At 32.0% G+C, this 25638-nt stretch overlaps 1 protein-coding gene across 1 annotated transcript in view; it reads right to left on the reverse strand.

Moving 5' to 3' along the window:
• Nucleotides 1-1165: 1165 nt before the first annotated feature.
• The window catches only part of LOC143057637 (nitric oxide synthase, inducible-like), a 32367-nt gene continuing 7894 nt past the window's right edge, over nt 1166-25638 (reverse strand). The window contains exons 6-25 of the mRNA XM_076230990.1: nt 25047-25186; nt 24350-24524; nt 23486-23587; nt 22779-22973; nt 22013-22101; nt 19825-19969; nt 19178-19285; nt 18756-18805; nt 17963-18227; nt 17324-17468; nt 16016-16094; nt 15403-15605; nt 13966-14135; nt 13513-13723; nt 13026-13107; nt 12215-12342; nt 5386-5543; nt 2731-2922; nt 2363-2448; nt 1166-1638 (exon numbers count right to left, since the gene is read on the reverse strand). Of these exons, the coding sequence (XP_076087105.1) occupies nt 2389-2448; nt 2731-2922; nt 5386-5543; nt 12215-12342; nt 13026-13107; nt 13513-13723; nt 13966-14135; nt 15403-15605; nt 16016-16094; nt 17324-17468; nt 17963-18227; nt 18756-18805; nt 19178-19285; nt 19825-19969; nt 22013-22101; nt 22779-22973; nt 23486-23587; nt 24350-24524; nt 25047-25186 (2697 nt within the window). The 3' untranslated portion in view covers nt 1166-1638; nt 2363-2388. The remainder of the gene's footprint in view (nt 1639-2362; nt 2449-2730; nt 2923-5385; nt 5544-12214; nt 12343-13025; nt 13108-13512; nt 13724-13965; nt 14136-15402; nt 15606-16015; nt 16095-17323; nt 17469-17962; nt 18228-18755; nt 18806-19177; nt 19286-19824; nt 19970-22012; nt 22102-22778; nt 22974-23485; nt 23588-24349; nt 24525-25046; nt 25187-25638) is intronic.

Raw genomic sequence — 25638 nt, forward strand, 5'->3', positions numbered from 1 at the left:
AAAAAATCTTAAGTAGCGAAGAGGTTCGGGTTAAACAGGTTTCATTGTACATATAAAAAAAAAGATGTTGTACGTGTATGATTGACAATAAGAAAATTCCCCACAAGAGACCAAATGACACAGAAATTAAATTATTACATTTTAGATGTCTAGAAAAATCAAAACTGAACAAATAGGAAATATTCCCAAAATGAGTAACAACCTCCCAAATAAGGAAAACAGATTGAGAATAATTCCCAAAATGAGTAACTACCTTCCAAATAAGAAATACAGATAGCGACTAATTCCAAAAATGTGAAACTACCTCCCAAATAAGGAATACTTTTCCTGTGTTCTTAGGACTCTTTTTCATCTTTATTTTGTAATTGAAATGTCAAATAATATATAAAAAAAGAAGAAGATGGGATATGATTTCCAATGAGACAACTCTTCACAGGAAACCAAATCAGGCAAATGACACTAAAATTAACAACTGTATAGGTCACCAGCACCGTACAGCCTTCAACATTAAGCAAAGCCCATAATACACAGTCAGCTACATATTGCCCTGAAATATCGAACGCAAAGCAATTCGAACAAGGAAATTAACGGCCAAAATATTGCACAGAAAATGAACGAAAAACAAATATGCAACACAGCAACACACGGCAACCCCTGAATTGTAGGCTTTACAAAATTATAAGCATTTTGTATCAAGTGAAAAGTCCTTTAGAAACTGAAATGGTTCGAAGTTAAAATGTTTGCGGTGTAAGTAATTTATCTGCAAATGCAATTCCGACCTACCTGTTTTATAAATTTCTGAATGAAAAGCGCATAGTGTTGACCCCCAAAAAGTGGGAATATAAACAAACTATAAAGAGCTGATTATAAACCACAGAGAAATGATGACAAAAATAAAAGCGGAAAAGGAAGGAATCAGAGCTATGAATAAAACAGATACATTTCTTAATTTCAAATGATTTCCAAAATGTACTTTTCCATAAAACAATGTCTGTATTTGCATGCCAATGCTGAAATACAAGCAAACAGCCCAAAATCAAGGTGTCGACCCAGTGGTAGGTATAATATTACCAAAGCTCTCAACACTTTACTTTACCAGGAGAAACTTCAGACAATCAATGACTCGTCGGTGATGCTTTAGTATTAAATACAACAATTTTATTTTAAGTGTAGAAAATTTATTTCATCATTATAAATAAGAATGTATAGTATACGACAAATGTAAAACACACACAAACACACTAACTTGCAGTTTAAGAATCTACAGGACTGCGGGTTATATTATTTTTTGCAAGCTGAAATGACGTTTATACAATTACGTCATTGGTGGAATTTCCATTACTTTGCAATGTTTGTAGGAATTGAGGCGTTTTTGTGTACTTTTTTAGAATATAACCCACATTCGTATAGATTCTAAAATAGTAAAATTTTATTTGAATATAAAAAGTGCAAATATATATCACATGTAAATATAAAAAAAATATATCACAGTTTAAATGGCAACAAATACTATTTCGCTCATGTTTTAAACAAATAAAAAAAGTATATCACAGTTTGAATAACAACAAATAAAAACAACAGTCATTCAATTCAGTAGTTTCTGAACAACAATCGTTGACTTATGGCACATTGTCAGCCCTGTAAAGAGATTATACTGATAATAATCATTTTATAAATGAATAACCATTTCAAATACATGAATCTTTTTATTTTTTCTTGTTTTGTTTTTTTTTAAATTCTAAGAATCTAATTTCTGTTCTATTGATAACAGTAATAATAAGTTATACAGGAACTGCCTTCTAACTTAAAAGTGTTGATTTGTTCAACTATTTATATACACTGCGATATCTGGCTATTTTTTTTTTATTTGTATATCTTCATGGTCTCTCACTTTATACGATAGATCAAAACTTTTGTAAATACATAGTGTGCCAATCAATACCTCATGAATAGATTATCTGAGCTGTTTTTGGCAAAACATTTAGGAATTTTTTGGTCCTCAACGCTCTTCAACTATGTACTTGATTTGGCCTTTTTAACATTTTTTTATTCGAGCATCACTGATGTCTTTTGTAGTCGAAACGCGAGTCTGGCGTAAATGTAAAATTTCAATCCTGGTATCTATGATGAGTTTATATAGCTATTAAAGCTATTCAATTGGTGATTTCGGTGTTTTATACGTATGATTGATAATGAATGTGTAGAGTTTATTTTTTGAATAACTACACTGACATGTCAATACTAGTACATTTTCCTGACTCGACAAGAGGAAGTTGTTTGCCCCAATATGAACCTTTATATTATCAATCATTATGTTATGTGACGTAATTGAATCAATATTAATTTAATGTCAGACACTTACAAAGTATATAACCCGTTCATAAGTCACTATCTTTTTTTCAATCGGACAGCTAGACCGAATATGTCTTCATGTAGTCTGTTCTCTTCCTGCAATTAGAAACAATTTAAAAAACAATGTATTGATTGATTATTTGTGTTAAACGTCACTGTCAGCACACAGGGGGTTAAGATATATCAATTCATGAAAAACAAAAAATTACATGTGCAAGTTAAACACCTAAAGCAAAGAGAACGGCGCCATTACTTATGTTTTTCATCTAATAACCAATTTATATTAATAATATCAGTTAACTGTCTTCATAATTTAGAATGTAACATATCAGAGAGAGAGCAAACAATAAAATCAATTATGAATATATATGTTCTCACCTTCATTGTATCCATGTACTGATCCACCTGAGAATCAGATAGCCTGCCTATAGTTTGAATCACATATCGTAGCATCTGTTTAACGTCAGACGCCATCTGAATACTGCCACAAATATAGAAATGTCCATTTTCTTTTACAACCAATCTGAATACATCTGTCGCATTTCTTTGGATCAAATCTTGAACATATGTCTGAAATATTACACAATTATGAAACATTATATAAGGTACATGTCCAATGTTTATCTTACCTCCTATATATTTCAATGAATATCTTTGGCTAAAAGAAACTGAGTGACTATTTCATATTGGGTTAGTAGGCGGAGTTCAAAAGGCGTTACCTACGAATGAGACAAAACATTAAAATAAGAATTTTTTTTGTTTTTGTTTCAAATGATAAAATATGGTAAGCATTTATTCATTATGTGGTTTATTTATTGAAAAAAACAGAATATCAACATTGAAAAAAGATACAGGGACCATTTCGTTGCTTTATATTGACCCCCACAAATTATTCTTGCTCCGGTAAAATGAGGATTTGCGTATATTTCTTACCTAAAACATGAAATCAAACAGGCCAAGAAAAATATTGCACGTACTCTATTTCTATTTATGTTTATGGGTAATGAAGATGTTAGTATTCTTCTGATATCATAACTACAGTTAGTATGAAAAGCCTGTATGTTGTTGAGAGCCAATGCATTGGGGTTTTTTTTTTGTCTTTTTTGTTATTTGGTGTGGGTTTATTTGTTTTGTTTTTATTTTTATTTTATTTTTTGTAATTTGTTATAGTATAACTAATCGCCGTATTTGAATATCAAAAAATAAGACAACGCGTGACCGAACGACGCATGGATTAAACAAGTGCGCAGCACGACTTTAATCCATAGCGTCGTTCGGTCACAAGTTGTCTTATTTTTTATATTCAAATACGGCGATTAGTTATACTTTTTATTACATTGTCAAATGGCTTTTTTTATGAAATTAATGTAGAAAAACGCATTTACAATTTGTTTTGATCCGACGTTATCGACGTCTTGACAACGCCTATTGTTGTATGACGTCAGAGAGTGAAATAAGTATAGATTATAACATGCCCTTTTCCATATTGGCCCTGGTATCATCCCGAGACTCCCATATCGGCCTCGAGGCTTTAGCCGAGGGCCGATATGGGTCGAGGGATGATACCAGGGCCAATATGGAAAAGACATGTTATAATCTTTTTATCACATATTTAATTTCTGCAGAAAAGAGAAACAAAGGTCAATTATAACAATTTAATGAAAGATAAAAGGTAAAATCTTAAACATTTTATCACAAACGTGTCGTTAAGGACACAGTGACGTCACGTCATTTACAATCAGGGCACAATATCAATATGGATTTTTTGCCCCGGGCAATTTTGAGGTTATTGCATATGCAAAACCAGACGTATTCGTAACAAATATGTGATAAACATGTTTATCACATATTTGTTATGACTACCTTATATTTTGCATATGCAATAACCTCAAAATTGCCCGGGTCAAAAAAGAGATATTGATATTGTGCCCTGTTCCTAATGACGTGACGTCATTACATCCTTAACGACACGATTGTGATAAATTGTTTAAGATTTTACCTTTTATGTATCATTAAATTGTTATAATTGACCTTTTTTCACTTTTCTGCAGAACTTAAATATGTGATAAAAAGATTATAACATGTCTTTTCCATATTGGCCCGGGTATCATCCCTCGACCCATATCGGCCCTCGGCTAAAGCCTCGAGGCCGATATGAGAGTCTCGGGATGATACCAGGGCCAATATGGAAAAGGGCATGTTATAATCTATACTTATTTCACATGTGAAATTATCGGTTTTTATTTAACTGGGAAATCAATGTAATTTATTGCAACCAATGTAATAAATTAATTTAAACATTTATAGTATGTTAAAATTAAATATGAGAATTTTGTTCAGATAGGTGAACCTGAATTTGAAATTGAGTGCGATCTATCAATTCAATGTTATTTAATGTAAAACCTTGTTTTATATATTTTAGTTGATATACCCTTCTTGACAACAGTATGAAATATGCAATAAAAGAATTGCCTGTACAAATTTCAATGTTAAACATATGCATAATCAGTGCAATACTCTACATTAGTCAGGCGTATAAAGGCAACAGTTGTATGTCGCTGTTCAAAAGTTATAAATCGATAAAGAGGAAACAAATACGGATAACAATCATAAACCGAGGGAAACACATATTAAGAGGAATATGTCAGTTGTTTTCAAATCGTTCCATAGATTGATAGAGTATTGCGTTAACGTTTTTTCCGTTTTTATTAACTTCCTTCTTTTTTAATTTACCTTGGAGTTCTTTACTTTTGATATGCTTTTTAGAATTAATTTACAAACATATCATGCCCCTATAAAGGAAGAGTTTAAATGTCTAAGATTTGGTGGTGGGTATTTTTTATTTGAACTAAGGATAACAATATTCATTAGAGATATCAGGTTTATACATCAGACGCGCGTTTCATATACAAAAGACTCATCAGTGACGCTCAGACCAAAATTCAAAAGGCCAAATAAAAAGCTAGTCAGACATAACAGCAATGGAAACATATTATAAAATATCACAGCTAATAGTACTACTGAATTTCATACCTTTTTCATTCCTTGCTCACGAGAATATGCAAAGTAACATCTGGTCAAAATGCCCTCATTTTCGCATTGCTGTAGTTCATTTTTGAAGATATTGTCTGCTATCGTGTGTCGACAACCAAAATATAAATACGATTCACCAAAAGAGATCCTTTGTCGATCTAAAAAGATATATAAAAAAAGATGTGATATAATTGCAAATAAGACAACTGTCCACAAGAGACCAAAATGACACACAAATTAACAATTATAGGTCAACATACGGCCTTTAACAATGAGCACAGCCCATACCGCATAGTCAGCTATAAAATGCTCCGAAATGACAATGTAAAACAATTCAATCGAGAAAACTAAGGGACCGGTCAAAATTTATCGTCACATAGGACCGGTGCAAAAAATAAAAACATTTGATAAAAGTTACAACCCTATCGCTTTCTGACTGAAAAAAAAAATGATGTCCTATGCCAACTTAGTAATAAAAAAGTTGGTGTCCTATCCTACTTTTCCAATGTATTGTAAATAAAAGTATACTTAATAGAGGCATTTAACATATGAGCCGCGTCGGATAGAAATCGACCTTATGCAAAAAAAATCTCAATTTGAGTTTTGTTCATATTAATTTTGCTTATAGTCATACAATTTGAATGCACAAAACCGTTTTACTCTAGCTTTCTTCTTTTAAAAGTTTCGCTATTTCAAAGTTGTGACGGCTACATATATTTAACTTCAGAATCTCACGACAACGTCGTGAAATTAGCATTATCGTGCATTAATTTTATTCTTTATCGGTCCTTTTCTCGTTATAGAGAGAGCCACGAAAACATGCCTTTGTATACAATATTGAATTTATTTTATAAGATTGTTACAATGAAAACATAAATGATTCTCTAGTTTTCAATCCAACTGTAACCAGTACATGTGAAATGTTACTCCTCTGAAGCACGAGGACAAAATTCGTCACGGAAATTATACTGGAAAAAAGGACGGACTTCATTGTACAGATAACGCATTCTCTTCTTTGTCAGCCCTGCTGGCTGAATAACTTCTGGAAGTGTCGTGAGCAACTCCGGTACGTTTGTGTTTTCCTTAAGCAAAGCCAGTCTTTTCTCCGGTTAATCAAGAGTTTCTCTCGCAAATACGACTCTAGTAAATCAAAAGTGATAGAATTTTCCTATACCTCTGGGTGGTTTGAAATAATTAGTGAAGAAATTACCCCATCTGTACCACTTTAAGCTGTGTTCGTCATCGTCATTTTCATTATAAACTTCTGACCTATTGCATTTGGCAGAATTGTCATCATTTTAACCAGTTGTGATACAGTGTTTACGTCCGACTTTCTAAATTTCTTTTTCAACATGCCAAAATTAAACATGCGTCACATAAACATTCTGTGTGGCCAGCAATCATAAAATGCAAACTAATAGTTTTGTGTAAACCCTTTGCGCACCTCCACAACAGATAATGTGAAGAAGTTTTATTTTTGTTTTGTCCCACAGAATTATCAGCATGAAAATGACACGCCTTTTCATCGTAAGTATTACCATGCAGATAATGGTGGAGCATGCTTAAAACAGCATTGGGTCCATATGTCCGACTTCAATTTTCCCCGATTGTTTGTTGCTCATCAATAGAATAATTCGTTTGCATTGGAAAGTTTTCATCGCAAACTCCAAATATTTGAAACTTTCGAGGCGTTAAAAAGTAAAGAGCTCCAACCTCTTGGGACGAATGTTGCACGTTTATATATTGTGAAAAGTCAATAGTGTGATGAACATTTTCAAACATTTTTGAACATGGAGTGTTATACTTTCCTATTGGAGACTCAGCCAACTAAATTCATCACGTGATCTTTGAGTACATAATTTATAATATTCACGCTGCGTCCGCGCAGACTGTATATGGTCAATTAATCTTTGAGTTCTCACTTATTTCCAGTCTTCTGAAATTGATCCGGAAATATCATCCCTCAACTGAAAGCACGTTTTACACAGATCCGTCTTTGGTTTCATAAATTGAATATGAGGGACACATGCATTCCAAACTTCTTTAAATACGGTTAGTTGAACATATTGTTGTTCTGAGTTAACGAATGCACTAACATATTTGGAGTGTACATATTTCTTGCTCTCGCTACAAGGTAGAAATTTACCACAACATTAAAAAAGAATGGAATTAATGACAAATTGAACCAAAGAATTTTTCGATACGACTGGTTGTCGCGCTTTTTGCCATAATACATTTAATAGTTCAACAGTGATTTGTGACATACAGATCAAAATCCCAAATACTATCTCTTTAAATTATAGTAGTTCAAATTTCAAAATAAACGTTTTTTTTAGATAAAATTTTGGTTTATTATTTATTAATCCGATATCACAGCTTACATCTTTCAACATTGTTACCTTAATCACGCAGACGGACGGACGGACGCAAAATTGTAAGACCCACCGATGCATAGATCGGGAATTTTATTGCCCGAATACTAATTTTAAAGTCATGCCAAGAAATTGCCTCCGTTGAAATTCTGCAAACACCCCATAGAGCAAATTACATGAATGATTAATTTTGACCATTTGGTATATGGCCGTGTTCTAAGCGACACGTACATGAAGGTCATACATTAATTTCTTGAATAAAATCAGATCTTTAGCTACTAATGACTGCCGTAGGGGGTCGACCGGAATTTTTAGCGAGGATTTCTAGGCATGTGTCGGGATATGAAAAAGGGGGTTTAAAAGGTTTTATTTTGAAAGTTATTAGTTTTCGAAATACATGTACACATGTATTATGCAAAAGTTTCCCTCTTTCTTTCAATTTCTAAATAGAAATGTCATTGAACATAAATTACACGCAACACGTACATTTCTAAATTTCTGAATAGATATGAACAGATAAATTGCACGCAGCACGGGTTGGTCTTTGTTTAATATTGTATAGTTGTGTTGTTGTTTCTTTTTAGATTGTTCAAAATGCAACGGTACAATGATATGAATAACTTTTGACCTATTTTTGTTTTTGCGTGTCTCACTGTGTGTAGCGAAGTTTTGCAATACAGCACAAATTTTGTTTTATACTACCAGAAATAGTTTTTCAGAATATTACTTAAGTTTAGTTAAGCTTAAGAATTGCATAAGACAGGTGTTACTTTCACTTTGTATAAAATGTAAAAAAAGATCGTGAACGTAAAAATAGTTCAATATGTAGAACGTATTAGGAAATACATAACCTTAGCAAAACAATGTATTCCTGTTAGCCAACACTGATACTAAGGTTGAGAAATATGTTATTTAGAAAAGGACAGGATTCAGGAAGAATTTTTTATCAGATAATTTGAAAATGTTCATGTCGGACCGGATAAAGCGGTTTCCGTGAAAGATTTATATCGGCATTTTTACTAAACTTATCAGAAATAATATACTAGTTTTGTCCTATATGTATGGAATACGTTAGCTAAAGGCTCGATTTAATCAGATTAAAATTGTAAGGTTTCCCCGTATATCTTTTTTTTTACAAATTTCATATAAAACCCCACTGACTAAAAAAAGGGAAGGCATTATCGTCGCTGGGCTTCTAAAATGTTGTAAATTACAAATTTTTCAAGAAAAAAATATCTCACAAACAGTCTTTGAAAATTTTGGCAAAATGCATGCTTCCAAAATGTGGTATGTGAACTTGAACATTTTTGTAAATATAGCAGTGAAATAAAAACTTTGACATTTCTGGATTAACCATGAACTTAAATTATTTTCACAGAAATAAAGAAATGTACAATTATTTTTTTCCCAAAGCCGTTCTACAACGATTTTCAAGTTTTCATACAACATTTTGGAAGCAAACTTTACAAACAACTGACATTGGCAATTTTGTTAAATGTCTTATTTCACACATTTTGATTGGTCTAACTGTATGCTATTTTGTAATACCAAAGATTCCCTCCCGCCCAGACCATTGACCATTGGTGTCAAAAAGTATTTTTAGCCAAAAAAGTCATATACGACATTTTAGAAGCCCAGCGACGATATTATATTATGTTGGATTTTCACCAGTACAGAGTTAAAAGACGAAGAATCGTCGAAAGTATACTAGTTTAATTTGTCATAGTTTTGTCGACCATAACTTTTGTTTCTCATGTTATGAACATGTATAAACGTTACAGTTTTTACAATTTAATTTCGTTGAAATACATAAGAAATTTTTGAACAAAAACAATACTGGTTATATAACCAAAAATTGAAAACGTTATACAACAAAAATCTATCCAAATTAAACAAATATAACTGTGACAATTCTGCTTCTATTGGTACCTAGTACATTAAAATCCGATCAGAAATGTCCCCACAATATTTTTTTGAAAAAACGTAGTTTTGTCAGAAAGCGACATGTTTTTTTTTATAACGTCAGAAACTACCTTTTTTAAAACTTGTGAAACTTTATCGTAACGTTACTCGGTTTGACGTCGAATTGCATAAGGTCGATTTCTATCCGACGCGGCTCATATGTTGTCTTTATAATATGATCAAAAGCAACAGTTTCATGTTTTCTTTGTTGATTCACATACAATTACAGGCATGGCATTATCATAAATTATACTATGAATATAGCATTGAAAAAAACAAAGACATTGCATAATGCAATCAAACCACAAATAGGTGTTTGTTAAACTGAAAAATTAATGAAGCTGCATGTATCTTATATAGAATTTTATCAATACCTTTAAATATTAATTTTAAAAACAAGCTCCAGGAGAAACATGAAACTCAATAGCATTTGGTTGAACTCTCTATATATATTTTAACCTGAAGACCCATAGGTTGCCTTGGAATGTGTTTTTTATTAGGAATGGTAATAATTGCTTTAACATTTTCCCACTTACAGAAAATGTACCTGATGTGACCCCCAAATTTTTGCTACTTTGTTGGATGATGTAATGTACATGATGTACATGATGTATGTTTGTTGCACTTTACCATATAAGTGAAATAAAATTTTACAGCAAAACAACAAAAAACTAAATGACATTGGATTCAGTAAGTTTGATATATATCTAAGATAGCTGCATAGTTTGATGAAAATCCAAGTTGAATTTAAAAAGTTATAAAAAAATTAAAGTGTACTATCTCTATTTTGTCCGAATTGAAAATCCTAGCTTTTTTACCAAGATTACTTTAATTCTTAAATTTTATAACAATACAACAAAAAACTAAATGAAATGGGATTCAGTAAGCTTGATATATATCTAAGATAGCTGCATAGTTTGATGAAAATCCAAGTTGATTTTAAAAAGTTATAAAAAAAATTAAAGATGCCTATCTGAATTTTTAAATAATAATTTTTATTTTTACATATTGTATATTATACTTGTTATTTTAAGTTTTGTTATAAATGTATTAAAAATTATTTCAAAGTAATCGTTTGAAAAAAAAACTTGTGTCCTATGGATATTATCTGTGAAAAAAGTGATGTCCCAACAAAAGCGATTCCGGAAAAAAGTATCTGTCCTACTGCACTTTGCACCGGTCCTATGTGTAGATAAATTTTGACCGGTCCCTAATGGCCTTATTTATGTACAAAAAAGAACGAAAAACGTAACTCGTGCGTTATCCCACTAACGGACGCTTTTTGCTTCCGAAAAAACATGGGTTTTTTAATTCCTAGAAATGAGAGCAGAAAGTCTTCTCAAATGTCACTAAATTTTTCTGACAGGATACACAATAAACAGCTGCGCCATGAGCGCATGATACGCCCGACGTCTTGTGTGGAAGTTTTATGCAATAATCATAAATAGTTTCTGAGGAAGTTTTAAGCAATAACCATTTATTGTTTTTGAGACACGGCGGGACATGTGAAACCAACCCCCCTTTCCCACCCTGTTTTTTTTTACAAATATCACTAAAATAAAATTTTGAGTCATCACCAAAAAGTATACAGATCTTTAGATTAATATAACAAAGAAGTGTGTAAAGTTTTAAGCAATAATCATAAATTGTTTTTGAGATACGGCGCGACATGTAAAAAAAAACTTCCCCCTTTTTTACAAAATACTCAAAAACTCAAAAATGAAATTTTGAATCATCATCAAAAAGTATACATATATTAAGATTAATATAACTAAGAGGTGTGTAAAGTTTTAAACAATAATCAAGAAAAGTTTTTGAGATACGGTGCGACATGTGAAAAAAACCACACCCCTGTTTTAGTTACAAAGTGCCGTAACTCAAAAAGTTTAAATCTTATTTTCACCAAAAAGTATACAGATCATTTGACCATCATTCATAAGAAACAACTATATAAAGTTTCATGAAATTTTGATAAGTCGTTCTCAAGTTACGGTGCGACATGTTTACACCGGACAGACGGACGGACACCGGACATTTGTATACCATAATACGTCCCGTCAAAATTTTGACGGACGTATAAAAAAAGAAGACAGACTCAGCTAATGTCAACAACATCGTTTTTTCCAATATATAAACGATAAGATATTTGTATCATTACCGGAATTCCTTACATTATAATATTTAAAAAGTATGTACTAGATTATCATATGTTTGATATTTGTTCGTTCTAAAGTTTTACAAATAATCATTGCTGTTTTGTTTCTTTCGTTTTATCATATATCTAAAACATATTTTTCGGCTTATACGTAAGTAACCTTTTAACAATGCTATACATGAATTTGAATTATACAACAAGCATACAGATCTTAAAACAAGCATTTGAAACGACGTTTTAAAAAGTAAAACTTTTCTGATAAAAACAAAGGCAAACCAAATGCAATGGTTTCATCTTTAAATGATTAACAGTAAACATATAACTAAATAAGAATACATACTTCGAGATGCGAGTTCTATGTTAATTTTACGCTGCATCCAGAAACTTCTAAATGGTGCTATTCCTGTACCAGGACCAACCATTATAATTGGAACTTTCGTGTCACTTGGAAGATGAAACAGTGGTGCCCTGCATTAAATATAAAAACTGTCAATGGTTACAGGAGCTAATAAAATCATATATAAAATGACACTCAGTTACCAACATTTTTGTATGGTACGTAAAGTTCATACATGTGCAAATCTGATGATGGTTTACTTATTACTACAAAAAATGTTGTTCGTAATGGAACTCTTGTTTCCCGGATTTGTTTTTGCTTAATCGAGATATGACTATTGAACAACAGAATACTACTGTTGCAATTATTTATTATATGGTTAACATTAATTTATTCTATGAAAAATTATACACGGGATTTTCAGGTGAACTCAAAATAACCCATCAGGACACACACCACATGCTTCCGGAGTAGCTTTAATCAGATACACAAAAGACCAAAAAATATCATCTGCTTTGATGGCATTATTTGCCAAATGTTTCTTTCAATCAATATTCAGGCATATCTTGCAGGTGTTTCATTTAGTCAAGTTATACCTTAGTACTGCTGCATATTTACTCGTATATGTAAATATGTGATGGAACGATTGATTTGTTATTACGTCAATATTTTTCGAAGAGCAATAATATGTTTCTGATATAATATTTTCAATGGATAATGCGCTACCATTTCATTGTGTAGTATACCTGTTTGTATAAACAATAAGCTTGATAGTACGCTACTATATCATATAAACTTGTCATTATATACTCACGATCTAACTGAACAATAGATATCCTGACCAACAGGTAAAGTGTTTAACCAATTACTGCAAACACCTTTATGTTGTCTTCCATCTGTAAATGACAACACATATGATTGATTAAATAATGTAGAATGAATAGTTTACTAAAAGAGTTTTGCCAGCTCTGAAGGAGACGGAGGCCTAATATGGCCATTGAAACATTGTAAAATTCTTAAAACGTTTCAAGACTATGTTGGTTCGATTGATTTATTAAATAAAATTAACCATTATTTATTAAAATCAGACAGACTATGTGTTGGCGCTTTATTCACTATTGTGTGACATGATAAAAGTTTGAAGCCAATTATAAAAGAATTAGGGTACACTTCAAAAATATGAATACTGATATCTGACAGAATTATTTCCTGTGAGTATAAAAAAGACAGAGGTATAACGGTAAACATGTTAATGGCTAAATTGCGTAGAAAAAACAACAACACATTTGCTAGTCCCTTACCTGGCGTCTGATATTCTACAACAGCGACTGTCACATGGACTTCGCCTGGTGCTGCGTCTAATGCAGAACTTATACTGTAATAACGAGGGAGAAGGAGTGGAAGTTGTGATATGAGGAATGCAGGTGTCACTTGTAGCGATGGATAATCTCTCAATAGGTCGAGGATATTTGGCATTCCATGACTTTTCCAGTCTTCATAGGCGTTTGTGTTCTACAATTATGAAAAGGCAGGATGAGTCGTGAACCAAAGCTATAATAACACGTTCCGTGAGAGAGAAAAAATAATGAATCATTTTTATGGTATTGTATAGCAGCAGCATACGTTAAAGGATCCAGAAGAATTGTTCATTTTCATTGTTTAAACATGTAAAATTTAAAAGAATGCTTTATTTTCCTCTATCAAATGATGAACTTTCAACATTGTATTCAGACTATGTGTGACTACTCTCTCACCTCTGCAATGCGTTTGATTCGTTGCTTGTCCTCTTGTCTTGATGCTAAGCCAGATAGAATGCTAAGAAATTCCTGGGATGGAGGTGTCGTGATGTCGAGATATCTACTCAGCAAGTCTTTTAATGAACATGGCGGGAATCGGCCATAATCATCCCAATAGTTTTGATTTCCTACAAAGTGATGTATAAATGGTTTAACCATGTCAATAACAATTAAAAGCCTGATTGGGTTTTCCGTTTGAAATGAAGAAAATAAATATAAATTACATATTTAATAAATCTTACAATGTACACATAACAGCTAAAACAGAATAGTGATTCAGCAGGGCTTTTCTTGCTTTGAATTCATCACGAACGCTCATGATCTTTTATATAAGCTTTGGATTTCAAATATTTTGGCCACGAGCATCACTGAAGAGACATGTATTGTCGAAATGCGCATCTGGTGCAAGAAAATTGGTACCGTTAATTTTATTACTACCACTGGGTCGATGCCTCTGCTGGTGGACTATTAGTCCCCGAGGGTATTACCACCCCAGTAGCCAGTACTTCGGTACTGGCATGAAAATACGGATTTTTTGTGTTATTAAAATTTACTGTTACAAAATGATAGAAATTATTATAAATTAAGGAATGTATCTCCCTCATGCAAAGCTCTGATTCCTTTCACGGATTTGGCTATACTTTTTGGACCTTTTGAATTATAGCTCTTCATCTTTTATATAAGCTTTGGATTTCAAATATTTTGGCCACGAGCATCACTGAAGAGACATGTATTGTCGAAATGCGCATCTGGTGCAAGAAAATTGGTACCGTTAATTTTATTACTACCACTTGGTCGATGCCTCTGCTGGTGGACTATTAGTCCCCGAGGGTATTACCACCCCAGTAGCCAGTACTTCGGTACTGGCATGAAAATACGGATTTTTTGTGTTATTAAAATTTACTGTTACAAAATGATAGAAATTATTATAAATTAAGGAATGTATCTCCCTCATGCAAAGCTCTGATTCCTTTCACGGATTTGGCTATACTTTTTGGACCTTTTGGATTATAGCTCTTCATCTTTTATATAAGCTTTGGATTTCAAATATTTTGGCCACGAGCATCACTGAAGAGACATGTATTGTCGAAATGCGCATCTGGTGCAAGAAAATTGGTACCGTTAATTTTATTAATACCAATACACAAATTAAAAGCCAATTTCGTACATATTTTTCAATGTTTGATGAATGATATTACTTGAATGAAACATGAAATATGGAAAGTCAGAAACGTCAGAATAACTTTCACATAAATATATTATTATCTGATGTCCCGAAGTTTATGGAGATAATAAGAAGTTTACCATAGTTTTGCAGTGATTTTTTTTTCTCATCCCTTTTCTTTTCAGATACAATGAACAAAGTCTGAGTGTAAACTCTTTAAAAAAACTCACCAATTTGACTGCCTTTGTCATCCTCAGAGGTATTATATTGTAATTGTATTAAATCACTAGCTGTGACGTCCTTTAAATGTTTTATAATGCCATTTACAAGATCTGGTTGATTGTTTGAGAACAACAACGCGTGGTCTCCTGGACTGTATCGCATCGCATCATTGTTATCTCTAATGTCTATCCTAGCTAGAACTGTCTGCGGACTTCAAATTGAATAAACAGACATCCCATTATTTGTTAAATATTTTGTTTCGTATTCAGTATTATAACTTCTTATGCAATTTATATGTAACATTTTTTTTTCATTGACTAAAAGTTTCTATCAAAGACGGGTCGCTAGTAAAACTGCATTTGAGACAATCAAATCCCCAATTGACGGTGGCAGAGAATATTCATGACATTATTTCGGTAACTATAATTAAGTTGTTATATCTCAGATTTAAAAGTCATAAAAGTTGAACTTTTGAAATAATACATTTCATTCGACAAATTCGTCTCGTGATATTAAGCAAAAAGAAATTGACTCGAACTGTTTTTGCATTTAAAACATAAAAGACAATAATAGTACAATGCATCAACAAATAGAACGACTTAAACTTCCACTTGATTTTACCTATAATGTCTGTCTCCTAGATTAACTCTATCTTTGAGTCTACATTTGGACACGTTCTTTCCATACACCTTGGACAGCTCTGAGAACACAAAAAAAACACAAATTAAAGAGTTATGGTCTTAACATTATGTATTCGTGTTTATTTTTTGTAATGAGTTAATACTTCAGTTTCATTATGTATATCTGTTATATTCATTTGATAAAATTTACTGTTTGCAATAGCATTAATTGTTCTAAATAATAAGGATGTTCTTATCCCAAGCATAAAAACATAGCCGTATTTGACACAACCTTTTTCAATTTTTGATCTTCAGTGCTGTACAACTTTGTACTTTTTTCACTTTCGATCTTTTATATCTGGGCGTCACTGGTGAGTCTTGTGTGGACGAGGCGCGCTTTTGGCGTATTGAATTTTAAACCTGATGTTTTTTGTTATCCATTAAGCATGTGTTTCTTTGTCTAATACGTTCTCCTATTTATTTGTATTGTAGTCCTGTAATATTATGTTGTCATTTCAATGTTATATTTAACATAGCCATTAAAGTGCGAGGTTTGGCATGCAACAAAACCAGGTTCAACCCAGCATTTTTTCCTTTAAAAATGTCCTGTACCAAGTCAGGAATATGGCCATTGTTATATTATTGTTCGTTTCTGTGTGTGTTACATTTTAACGTTGCGTCGTTTGTTTTCTCTTATTTTTGAGTGTAATTTCTATTGCGATAAGACGTGTCACGGTACTTGTCTGTCCCAAATTCATGTATTTGGTTTTGATGTTATATTTGTTATTCTCGTGGGATTTTGTCTGATGTTTGGTCCGTTTCTGTGTGTGTTACATTTTAGTGTTGTGTCGTTGTTCTCCTCTTATATTTAAAGCGTTTCCCTCGGTTTTAGTTTGTTACCCCGATTTTGTTTTTTGTCCATGGATTTATGAGTTTTGAACAGCGGTATACTACTGTTGCATTTATTTATGAACATTATAAGATATTAAACCAAAGTTATATATTATTGATGTAGGGTATTCAGCGGCCATATGGCAAAAATGGTGGAACATACCTATGTTTCTAAATGTGACCATTTTAAATGCGAAACTTTCTGTTTCAACGATGATTTATATCTTTTAATAGTTTGGCTCCCTTAAAAATCATTAAATGTCCATTTTAGCATATTCATATATATAATTCATCCATTATCATGTGTTTATATATCTTAATTTTACTATGTCTTTAAAACCATATTACATACGTTCATGTCTGTTCTATTTGAGTGATTCTGATTGAGATACTAATTATAAAAAGGACATATTCAAACCTTGTGATAACGGCAAACGTTTGCTCCTTGGTACATCTATTACACGGAATCTGTCAGGGCGCCATGTCATATCTGATTTTGCCAAAACATCGGCGGCGTCATTTAAGCCCTGTTTGTTTCCAACTTTGAAATGATTGCACGAAACCTAAAAGAAAATTGACATTTAGGGAAAATTCTTATTATATCTCTGATGCATTTTTACAATATCCACGTGAAATCATACCATCTGTTCTACGAATTTATCATAAATAACAATATTTAAAGGTACCTTCATAATAAATCAATTCACATATCCATAAGAATTACTGACTACGGTTGCCAAGTAGACGATAGGTTTCGAACAAGCGACAATTGAATATAACTTTCAGGAAGAAAATTATTGTAAAGTAAGTATTCACTTAGTACATTGTATATGTACTTTACTGAGTAGGAATGACTATTCAAAGTTGCACATACGCAGTTTTGTGTTATTTATAATTTATCTAAAAAGTTAATTGGATTAAACGATTCTTCTTTATTCAATTTACATCTTCAATATAAGAATGGTGTGTTTTTTTTTATTATATAGGATGTGTTTTAAGTTTTTTTTATATACCTTTTCTAGATTACACTGAAAATGTCATTTATCAATAAACCTACCTGATATACATTCTTTGCCCAATCTCTAAAAGATATTTCTTGACCAGAAAGTTCGTCACCTTCACCAATAGCATGAATTCGTGAGGCTCCCAAAGTTTCCATCGTTTTGTCTATGAAATGTCCGAATTCACAAAATTTCGGATATGCTCTGGAACCAAGACCAAAAACTGAAAATTTCAGATGTCCTAACCCAGCATTTCTTCCGTTCATAGAATTACCAGTTTGATAAGTGATGTTCCGACTAGCCACAGCAGGATGCATGCCACTGAAAACAAAGACAAAGTGCTTTATGATATGCATTGTTTTTGTTTTAATGATTCACATAACTTCCAGTGGGGTTTATTACAATTATATTCAAACTAAAAACAATTTATTGATAACAAAGGCATTATATTATTCTGTGGTGTCAATGTGAATGAACGACATTAAATGAAAAATAAAACATTACTTCTCGATATCTATATTTCGGATATTACTCTATTTCGAGAGATGTTGTTGCGTATTTATATACCCAAATAGCTAAACCGACTCTGTAGATTTTTTCTTGATATTTTATTTGTGTCTGCCCATTGCTTAAAAATGCAGAGAAAAAAAACATTATTTAAACCTGATCTTTTTGACGAAAACGGGTTTAAATCTCCTAAGGATAATGCATTAGATAAATTGCTTTTTGGAAGTGTCCCTGTGTTTGAGGACGACCTGAAATTTGTTTTGAATGGCATATCCAAGTATCATTCATTAATACTTGTCTGTGGATGGTTTTGGCATGAGTTCTTCACGAAATATAACTTACTTTTTTTGTGATGACCTGTCTTTAGCCGTTGGCAGTGCTTTAGCAAAAGTCTATAAAAACAAATATTAAAACTATTGGACGATTTTTAAAAGAATTTATACTTTGCATACATTTTGAGATAATCATTAATGTTTATTGTAATGGTTTATCAAAAATCATATATAATTTGGTATACTTTATAACAATGTAACACATTTATCCAAGGCACGGACCATCTTTTGGTCGCTTTTCTTCTTATGTCTATCTTATTTTGAATGGATTATAGTTCAACAATAAATGTTATCAAATGTATTGAAATCAAAAACAATTACATAAGAAAGAACAGCTTTTATACACTTGTTTATCGATGATTACCATTCGTCTCAACTCGGTCGATTCCGTAGTAGCGGATTCTACCGAGGATTGCCGAATGCGATGATTACCTTTCCATTTTCTGGAGGATCCCCATTCCCAAATGTACTTGCAACGAACAAAACCAACTGTTCTGATTTCAATTCTTCCAGTACATTGTAACTTTCCACTTTCAACATCTAAAAAAATGACATTTATTGAAAAGGTGGATGAATATTTTTTGCTTGTAAACAATGTGTTTACATACGTCCCTTCAAAGCTAGATTATTAATATGACTTGTTGTTTATGTTTGTCATTATTTCTGCGGGTTTAACTAGAGGCGTCAGTTGATACTTTTTTGTGTATTTCGTTGAACTATCCGCTATTTGTTCGATTTCTTTTATTGTGTAACCTATCTCTCAAATTTCATACATTTTCTCTATGAAATACTTTGAATAAGTTGCCCGTATTCATGTGACACTTAAAAAAAACTTGAATAGAAATTTGCATAATACAGAGCTTTGCAAAAAAAGGTCTATAATTTTTGAGTATATTCTACTTATACACCAACATCCATTCGATGAGGGGAAACATATATTGATGGAAAACTAGACAAACAAACATAAGTTAATCGGATAACAGCAGTTTTTCACAAAAGTGTGCCGTAAATGATTAGTATGCATTAACTTCTAATAATTAAAGGTCTCGATATAATTTATATGGAATATGTTTACGTACCCTAGAATTAAACGTTTGTCTGAATATTTTGTGCAAAGTAGTGGCAAACTTCTCCGCTTTACCCGTCTCTGTAGCAAACAAAATGGTACACTTTATTCTTTTGGAAAGAGCTTTCGTCATCAAAGCTGTCCATGCAGACACAGCCCTAAAGGAACAAATATTGATAAATGTAAGATGTGAAGCATTAAAAACACTTATCCCGTCATATTATCTATCAGATTTTTTTGTCTGTATGTTTGAAAATCCAAGGTTGAATATAGTGGTCATAGATTTAACAATATTGTCAAAAACAGTAGATTGTCATATTGCAAAAATGCAGGTATTCTTGTTTTTCAAAAAAACCTCAAAGATAGCTGGCTTATAATATTGTTAGCCGGACGAACGTTTTGTCTACAAAGGACTTATCATTGTAGCTCAAACCAGATGGTTAAATTGGCACAATTTAATTTAACTTTAAATTTGGTTTAGACAAACACACTATGAATGCATACTCTACTAGTATTTCATTAGATGACAAATATCACCTGCTAATTGTTAAGAAACCAAAAACACAGCTAGTTACACTTAGAGAGTTACCATTTGTTTTATTTATGGGAGCTAAGATGAAGTAGGACATGCGTTTTGAATTAAACAAAAGGCAGGGTGATCAATTAGCCAAAATGAAAAGCAAGAGGATCAACTTGGCAAACAAATGCAGGATGATAACTTATGTAAAAACGATCAAGATAAACTAATATAAAAGGCCAGACTGAATAGAGTGAAACATATTGAAGAGAATTAAAAAAAGATGCAGGATAATATTATTTTTATTACGTATAACCCTAGATCTATAGGATTCTTAATGCTCTATATGTTGTCCTCAGGATGATATTAGGTGAACTGCTGTATGTTCGACTATTTTGTTTCGTAGCAACCAAGTTATTGAAATTTACTGAAAATTACTTTTATTTGTGAGAACCAATTTTCGTAGTTTTAGCAAAAGCAATACATTCGAAAGTTCTTAAAATTCTCGGAATTTATCTAATTCAATTAAAAGAGAGAAAAAATCGGGCGAAGAATTTGAAGTCATCAGAAATGATGTTCTTGATGATAATTAACTGTTGTTTTTATATTGATTTATAGGTCATTGTAAAGTAAGGTGGTTCTTTTCACTTTCTTGTTTATCTACCTCTAATGACAAAATACACTAAATATTTAATTTAATAAAATAATTGCTCTCGGATATACACTATGCTACAAATTGTCATGAATGAAGGATATTATTAAGTAAGCATTGTAAATGTTGCATACGTGAAATCAGAAGTAATGACACTATGATACCTACGATCATCAGATAAACGATCATCAAAAGTGTTTATTGAGCTATAAACATATCACTTAAAGAAAACGTGTTCTTAAAAATAATTAACTGAACCTTTATATTGATTTGATGGACATTGCAACATAAGGTGGTCCGTTCCTTGTCACTTACTTGATAATCTTTCATTTATGAACATATTCATTAGATATTTGATAGAATAATTGCTTTCAAATATAAACTATGATTACAAATTATCTAGATTGAATGATATTTCAAAGTACATTTTAAATGTAAAATACGTGAATTCAGAAGTAGTGGCACTAATTAACCTACGATCAACAGATAAACGATCATCAAAGGTATTAATTGGACCAAAATATGTCACTGAAAGAAAATGATAAAATAAACAAGTACTTTAATATACCTTGAATTGTAGTATTCAATTCTTTGAAAATTAAAAAAGCTAGATCAATATGATGTTTCTTTTTCGTATGAGAATATGCCTCTCATCGATAAAAACTATAATTTTGGTTAGAATTGAATGGTTTAAAGTCGGACAATTCAGGTTTTTTTAGGGATTAAATGGGTAAAATCGTCTGTTAAGTTTAAAATAAATGGTCATAATAGTTTTGCTAATATTCTATGAGTTTTCTAGATTCAATCAGCAATGCCCGTACCCATGAAGTCAAACCGTCATTTGGATCTATCCATCTATGTCTTGATTTAGACAACAGTTGTAATATTTCATAGGACACTGAAATTCGAGGATAACGCCAATCCACGAAAACCACGAAAGTTAATACCCCACGAATAAACGTGCAGTCCGGTATTATCACAGAATCGGATTTGGATGTCCCCTTGATAGCACCTTTTTCACAATTATGTTACCTTGCAATAGTCTTGAACCTTAGTTTTTGGTTACGTTGCTTTGTTTTGTTTCCATTCTTCTTCAAACCGTAAGTTTTCCATAATTCATCCTGTTGGACAGTTCAAAATATTAATAGTAACATCTTACTCAAAATCTCCGTTTTATCGTTACATTATAATAAAATTGAGAATGGAAATGAGGAATGTGCCAAAGAGACAACAACCCGACCATAGAAGGTCACCAACAGGTCTTCAATGTAGCGAGAAATTCCCGCACCCGGAGGCGTTCTTCAGCTGGTCCCTAAAGAATTCATAAGAATTCAAAGAATATCCTTGAACTTGAGATTTTGAATTTGTACCACATCATGTTTTTGCCATGACGTGAATGCGCCAACATCAGTCATGCAAATTTGCGGAATTTTATTTAATTAATAATTTTACCTTTTTACCAAGCATTTTTTCTTTTTTTTTTTCTTTTTTTTTGTATTAGAATATGAATTTCTTTTTTCTATTAATTTCTTGGAACCCAAGAAAATCCATTTATGTGTACCGTATCGCAATAAAAGATCCTAATGCAATCATCACAGTGTTTTCACGGGTTACGTCAGTATTTTTGGAACATGGTATATCAAAGTGTAAACAAAGTGTAAACAAAGTGTAAACAAAGCAAAAAGATTCTATCGTGCGAATCCTATTCAAGTATTAGTATAAATTAAAATCATATAAAAATTTATAATGAGAAGAAACCGTAATTTGTCAAATTCATTGGAAGATTATTTATTCTTACCTGGTATTCGTATGATGGCTTCAGCTTGAACAAGGTCATCTCTTGATGAAACACAGGCGTCAAACTGCCACTGATTGGTGGCACTAACCACACCCAGTCTGCAGGGCATCCTCCACGTTGTCTGTACTCTTGGTGCATAAAGGTCATAAATTGCTCTGATGCTGTGTGTTGGTCAACTAGGGTGCAACCGATTGTCTTTAATTAAAATAATAAAATAATAAGTTAGTCATTTTATAATAAAGCAGAAACAAATTGTTCAATATAATGAATAATAGAATGTATTCCTGCTGTGTAAAATATATTTCTCCATTGAATAATTATGAATGAAGAATACCAATAATATTCCAATTCCACTGAACCAGTACACATTTTGTTTTGGGGCTAGCCTAAGCGCGCCTCCGGATGCGAGATTTTCTCGCTGTGTTAACCCATTATAATAGTGGCTTTCGGCTGCTTTCTGCCATTTGGTCGGGTTGTTGTCTCTCTGATACATGCCCCATTTCCATTCGGAATTCTGTATCCACATCCCCATTTCTCTATTATGTATTCATCTGACGCTTCGAGTAAGTCAAATATTCAATATAATGAATATTGAAATAATCCTGGTGTTGTTAAATGAATTTCCCCACTGGCTCTCGATTAAGTATGGTAATGTATGAAGAGTGCAAAATGAATTTATATAGTAACAAGAGGTCATCATAATATACCTGAAAACTATGAAGAACTGCAATATTTGTTTCAACTGCGGCATTATCTTTCCATGCCGCTGGATTGCTTTTTGTGTCCAGTCCAAGGGCTTCTGCTATTTCCTAAAATAGTTGAAGACAATTGACGTTATGTTAACTACATATTGTACATTCAAAAATGTTTGTGATGTTGAGGCACAAATTGAGATTTTAATTTCGTGAAATGTTGATAAAATCAACAATGGAAAACAATTTTGATATGCCAGATTTTTGTTTTGCAACATTGGCAATTACAGAAACATTGATTACCTTTCTTCATAAAAAGATAGAAATTGGAACTAAATAGAGACATGCGACACAGGATGGACAAGAGTTCATGACATACTGTACATAATACTCTGTTCAAAAGGATAGATTATCAACTCTACATAAAAACAAACGGAAACGGGATTAAGACATTTCAATTCAGTACCAGCACCTTTATTGCTGCTTATGACTTGTTAACTCAATCGAATAAACGTTAATCATAATTTCAGCAAAACTTTCTTTTCAATGTGTTTGATTTGGTACTATATATCGATTCTAACTATTCCATGTGTTAAAACGCAAAATATATAAAAAAAATCCGTTTATCCTTATAATTGAATTTTAGAATTTCGATTTTCAACACAAAACGTATTATAGATACAACGCTTTAGCCAGATGCGCGTGTTGTCTAAACAAGACTTGTGATTGGCTCTCGAAGTAAATGCTTGAGAACCAAACCAAAAACGAAGTTTAGGGGTATTGTCGTTTATATTTACGGATAATCCTAGTCCAAGAAATTTAATATAGCCATTTGACCAAGGGGTATAGAACTCAGATTTTAACTAAATAATATTTTACCTCTATTAGATTATAACGTTGTTTATCACAGAAGTCTCTGCAAGCTATTTCAGTACTCATGTACCAACCATTGAATGGAGATGCCGTGAATTCTAACCCACCACAATCGAATTTCATATTAGATACAGCTGGAATGCAAAACCATTTCAAACCAAGTTCGTTGAATTTTGGATATCTGTAGGTGAAATTGAATATTTTGAAAATTTCATTCATCGGACATTACAAAATTTTCCCTTGAAAATGTTAAGAAATAAAATGAAGAAATAATTAACTAAAATCGATGTAATAAAAAAAAACGTTATGTATGATTTTATAAACAGAACTTTATTTTAACTATTTCAGAAAAAAGGTATTCTCCGAATTTTTTGTGTGTTGATTTTTGGATGTTGGTGTTCCATTTGTGCAGAATGAACGTTCATTCTAGTAGATAATTGTCTACCCAAAGCTGAATTGACTCTTTATCAGCGTTTGTCGGTAAAAAGAGAAATGAAACGTGGTATATTTATAAGGGATTATAGGTTATTTGTCAATAAAAATTACTCTAACGAAAAAAATAACAACAGTACTGGTACACGGCAATATACTCTTTTTAACAATATGTCTAAACAATATGTGAAGCTCATATAATGTGTTTTTCTGGGGGTTTTTTGTTTTTGTTTTAAGACTTATTTGTTTTCAATGTCAGAATAAAAATTACTTTGGGTGTTTTATTGCAACCTGCATTATCAATTCTGAAGGTATTTCAAACCACTCGGGAGCACCTCCATTTGCCTGTACAATTATTGGAAGAACATCAAATCTACCGTTTCGTCCTTTCCAACCCATCTTTGTAACGGTCTGAAATTTAATAGAAAAAACATACTTAGTATAAAAATGTAGCCATGTCAATAAATATTGGGCTAAAACTCATTTTCGTGTAAGAAATATTTTCTAAATCTTTGTGTACCAAACGCCCTAAAACAATTCTATATCTACCCTGATTTCTACACAAATACATATAATCTTCACTTTACACATGTCTACATTTATATTGCATATTAATTGATATGTGATCATTTTTGTCCTTTTGTAAAATGAATTATAATTTTGTTATGTTGAAATTTATATCATGTTAAGATCATGTTAAGCTTCAGGGAAAACGGTAGTATTTCATTTTTCCAGCATTAGGTTGGCCTTTTGTGTACCCAAGGCAGGTGAAGGAAGTCAAATTAGGAGCGCTGTGATTGGATGTAAGGGTACAATATTTTTTTTATTTATCTATGAATAACTGCAGTGTGTTTATTTACAAT

Source organism: Mytilus galloprovincialis, chromosome 13 (assembly GCF_965363235.1).
Source record: "Mytilus galloprovincialis chromosome 13, xbMytGall1.hap1.1, whole genome shotgun sequence".
Taxonomy (NCBI): domain Eukaryota; kingdom Metazoa; phylum Mollusca; class Bivalvia; order Mytilida; family Mytilidae; genus Mytilus; species Mytilus galloprovincialis.